Source organism: Argentina silus (genome assembly GCF_951799395.1).
Source record: "Argentina silus genome assembly, chromosome: 3".
Lineage (NCBI taxonomy): Eukaryota > Metazoa > Chordata > Actinopteri > Argentiniformes > Argentinidae > Argentina > Argentina silus.
The window spans coordinates 4,053,351-4,057,959 of NC_139657.1; the positions used below are offsets into that span (position 1 = coordinate 4,053,351).

Genomic DNA, 4,609 nt, shown 5'->3' on the forward strand with positions numbered 1-4,609 from the left:
ACCTTTAACCATTTTATTACGGTACAGTTCTGGTCATGTTTGAGTAGAGTCATTGCTACCGTGTACGTGTGGATAAAGTGACCATCTCGCCCTTTTCTCTGTTCTGTTCTGAATCCTCCTCCATCTCTTCTCATATATATATATAGCGTTGTTTTATGTCCTATGCACCAACCTCACCAAGTCAATTTCCTGTATGTGCAAATATACTTGGCCAAATAAAAGAATTCTGATTCTGATTCCAATTCTGATTCCGATTCTGATTCTGATTCCACAGCTCTTTGCCATGGTCTTCGCTATGTGTCTCTTCAGAGGGATCCAGTAAGACTGACTGCTGTACCAGAGGACTTTTTGAAAAGGGAAATCAGGAGAAGAAGAAAAAATGAACACTTGTACATTTGTTGTCCTCTTTTATATCTGCATTTCCAATTGGTGGGGGGAAAAACTAAAACAACCCTCAAACAACTCGTACTTCACAGCTGGACCTTTGAGGTACTGGGTGACAGCAACAAAAAAACATAAACCTTAGAGAAAATCGAGACGAGAAAACAGATGTAAAGTGATTTGTGTGTAAAGTGGAACAGGTTTTTTTTCGTGGACCAGGTCTAACGTGGACCGGGGGGTAAAGTGGACCAGGGGTGTAGAGGACAAGGAGAGGCCTGAGCAGAAAGGCACTGCACTGACTTTTGGATGAAGAATATTTATACTGAGTAAAGTTAGTAACTGTATAGAAATATGTGTTTATGTACACTTTGGCTGTTACCCCCCCCCCCCTCCTTCCCCCCCTCTACTGTTACCCCCCCCCCCCCACATAACATTAGAGCCACACCTCTTTAATGCTGTATTATAAAGCCCCATATTAGAGTGAGTGTGGTGTGTATGCGTGAATGTGCATTGTGCCGTGTGCAAGAGTGTGTGTGTGTGTGTGTCTATACTTGTGTGAATGTGTGCATGTGGCCCTTTCTGAACCCTCCCCAAGCTTGAAAGCCAACTTTCTGATACTTTTTTTTTTATTTGTGTTGTGATGTTCATTGCGACAGTGGTGATATGTGGTTTTAGGTGAAATGTATGTGTATGCATTTGTATTAGATTCTTGAAAAGATAATGACATTAAAATGGCATTCTAAAGTGTGGCCCATGTGTTCGTTCTTAAGAATACTCCTCTGATGCTGGAACTGCAATTTAGGCCAAGGTGGTGCATTCACATCTGCTGGTGTCAATAAATGTGTGTTGTTGTTGTTGTTGTAGCCCACCACAAGGGGGCAGCAGCACATTAGTGCTGTATTACTCTTGATTTGTTTCCTTGCTTTACACCTGGTGAATGTGGACCATTTATGAGAAAATGATTCTATCCAGAACCTGTCTGAATAAGAAATCTTACCTCTCGTAGTAGTTTTGTTTGTTTACCTTTAATGCCAGTCACCACAAACCCATATCCTAGCCTACAGAAGGGTAAACATGATGATTTGAATCAATCAACTTGTGCCAAGAGCCAGTGGCCTCCTAAACACGAAGCGAAGCAGTCATTTCCAAAAATCCGTAAACTTCAAATTTCTTTAGATACTTCTAATACCACCAATCTATTGTTTTTTTTCACAACCTCTTTGATGACCTGCACATCGTCACACTACACTTCCTCATCGGCAACAATTCATCTCCCAACATCGCTCATTAGACAGCTGATGATTGCATCGATCGGTGTGGTGCAATAAACGAGCGGGAAGACAGAAGCAACAGCAGAGTTCGCCCCACAGCTATCAGCTTTTGTCGGGTACGTTGGTTTTATGTATAGTTAAAATTCTTTCAGAATAGGTAAGTAGATTCGTTTCAGGAGACCTAATGTATTGGGGATTGAATGTGTAGCCCGGAAGAGCAAGTCCCTAGTCCTTGAACTTCCCATGGGCCAACATTCATTGCGAAGGCCATTGCAAAGCCAACTAGTCTACAAAAATCCTGGATTCTACTGCAGTAGACTGACGTGACCATAATGCCTGATCCTAAATTAAAACAGTGTGTCTTCAAAAACATTTAGTGTCTGACCTTTGAAACAGACTGTATAGCACCAGTAGCAGTTGTCATGTCCGCCCCCCCCAATCCTCCATTTGAAGTGTCTGTAGAGGTTCAGGCCAGGAGCTCACTAAGTGTTTAACAGCTGCTAAGTGTTACTGGTGGTCAGCAGTAGCTCCTGAACCTGGTGTTTCGCTCCCCTCGGCATTGCTCGGGTCACTTCACACGCGTGTCTCATTAACACGATCTGGAGGTGTGCGCCTCCCCATCAAGACCTGCTGGCGTCAGCTTCACCTCCTCAGTCGGCCTTGACTGTCAGTCTCAGAAGAGGACCTCTTATGTCGCTTTTTTGCTCCCAAACTACCTCCTAATGCGGCGGTTCCCAAACGTTTTTGTCTTGCAACCTCAAATTGACATCAAGAATTTTCAGTGACCCCCAAAAACCTGATTGCAGGCTATGCCAACACATAATAATGACATCCAAGTGTATCCTAATAGCCTAAAATATGTTGGATATGAACCCCAAAGCACTGCAGTATAGGCTACAGGTGCGATACACAGACACGTTCATCTTCATTGAAAATACAAATGTTTGTCCTTATCAAATCATAGAGGTTAGATTTTGTCAGGGGCTTAAATCAGGGGACACCACATGTGGGCCCGACCCAAAGTTTGGGAACTGGTGCTCAAATGTGGATTTTGGATGAGGTGGATCTTCGTCTGATCAGTGGTCACAACAAAGGAACAGCTCAGATGGAAATGTAGCTCGGGAGCAACGTAGTCTTGGCGTGGCTGCCTCTATATGGAGTCACGTGGGTATAACATATTACCACACATTTTACTGAAGATTACCAGAACATAAATATGGCCCGCTCTGGTATGCTGCCAGTCTGCTTCAGAGATTAGCCAACTCCATTGTCTCTGCCAGGACTGTATCAGTTAACAGGCATCTGGCTTAAAGACTCTTTTTCTGCACCAAGCACATTTTAGCCACAAGCTGCAGAGCTGTGTTTCAATAAAAATGCTGTCATCGTGTGGCGGCTGTGCTATGGGATGCACATTCGAATATTATTTTCTTCTTTATGCACATTAATGCTTAATTTGCAACGTACACCTAACAATCTACAGTACAAGTAATAACAAGACTCATTGGGTTTGCTTCGAATAACATACCTTTATTGACTGACATGTGTCCGACATTAGTTTCCTAAGTTGAGTGCACACTTTTTAGTAGTTCTTGTAGCAAGTCACATGCTTACGTTTACCCTGTGTTGACCTGTAGTCTCTCCTGCAGCATGGGCGCCATGTTTGTTGAAGGGCATGCAAGCTAAATGGCGATTTCCTGTATTCAGTCCCAAGAGGTGCTGGGTGATACCACCTCTGCTAATTACGTAGGGGGAAATGGATTCCCTAAATGGAAGATGGATTCCTAATTATTCAATAATTAATGTATACTTAATACAATGCTATCAATGTGATTTATTCCTCGAGACTTGAATATGATCATCATGTTAGCTCTTTCATACCAAACAAATGATATGTGTATCTGTGAAGCATCCCTTGAGTGGATGTATGGATCCGGCCAATTAGGAGTTTACACCCTTCTGCAGCCAGATGGTCTGGTTCTGAGTTCTGTTTTGCTGTTTGACCTCAGTTACTCGATGTAGGCTTAAAACAGTTCTTGTATTTATGTGCAGTTATTCTTTCATTTTGCGTTTTACCTCGGTTTATTTTCTCTCAAGTTGTACCGTCCACAAGCTTGTTTTTACACCCTACTCACTGCCTCTTGTGTCCTACCGGGCCTGGTCCTTTACACATCCCCATCTGGCTGCGTAAAGTTTAAAAAAAATAAAATAAATTGAGAGCATTTCAGTTTTTTGGGCTTGAGAAACAGTCTTGGATCTTCAAACATACATTGCGACGCCATCTCTTCTAAAAAAATAAAAATAAAAATAAAAAGTCCTGGCAGGAAAGGGACGGGGGGGGGGGGGGGGGAGTTTGGGAGGGGGGGTAATGGGGGTGCTTAGTTTGTTTTAGCCCCCTGTTTGGTGGAGGGAACTCACTTTCATTGCTTGCTGATTTATGGCTGGTGGGACTCCCACTGGAATTACAAAGTATTTTTTCCTCCATGTAAAACCTCCTCTGACATAAAACTTTAAGTCTCTCCCTGTGTTGTGTTTATCCAGTGTGCAAGGTGTTAGGTCCGGTGGAGAGTGTCTGGACATAAGAAGCCCCTGGGGACTGTGAAACAGAAACCAGAAATAGCCTTGATCAGCTCGACTCCAAACGAGACAGCAAAGCCCACTGAGTGAATGTGAGTACTGCATCAAAACACAGTTACTGATAGATGTGATGTGATGTGATGTGATGGATAATGTGTTTGCACAACACAAAGCCCTGCAAACAGAGATGCAGTCTGTAGCCGAGATCTTGGGGTATCTTTTGGAGCCTGGCTCCTTGCCCATTCACAGGACCACAATGACGATGCTCTCCCAGAGCTGAGCGAAAGAGTCCCACAGAACCAGAGCCCTCTGATTGGCCCACACTGGTTCCGTGACGCACAGTGTGGTGCCTACTGCCCGCCATGTCACAGGAAGTGAGCAGG

At 43.7% G+C, this 4,609-nt stretch overlaps 1 protein-coding gene across 1 annotated transcript in view; it reads left to right on the forward strand.

The window, feature by feature from the left end:
- Nucleotides 1-1,103, forward strand: part of tspan18b (tetraspanin 18b) — a 39,126-nt gene extending 38,023 nt beyond the window's left edge. Inside the window, exon 9 of the mRNA XM_083667336.1 lies at nucleotides 275-1,103. Within this exon, the coding sequence (XP_083523462.1) occupies nucleotides 275-322 (48 nt within the window). The 3' untranslated portion in view covers nucleotides 323-1,103. The remainder of the gene's footprint in view (nucleotides 1-274) is intronic.
- The last annotated feature ends 3,506 nt before the right edge of the window (nucleotides 1,104-4,609 follow it).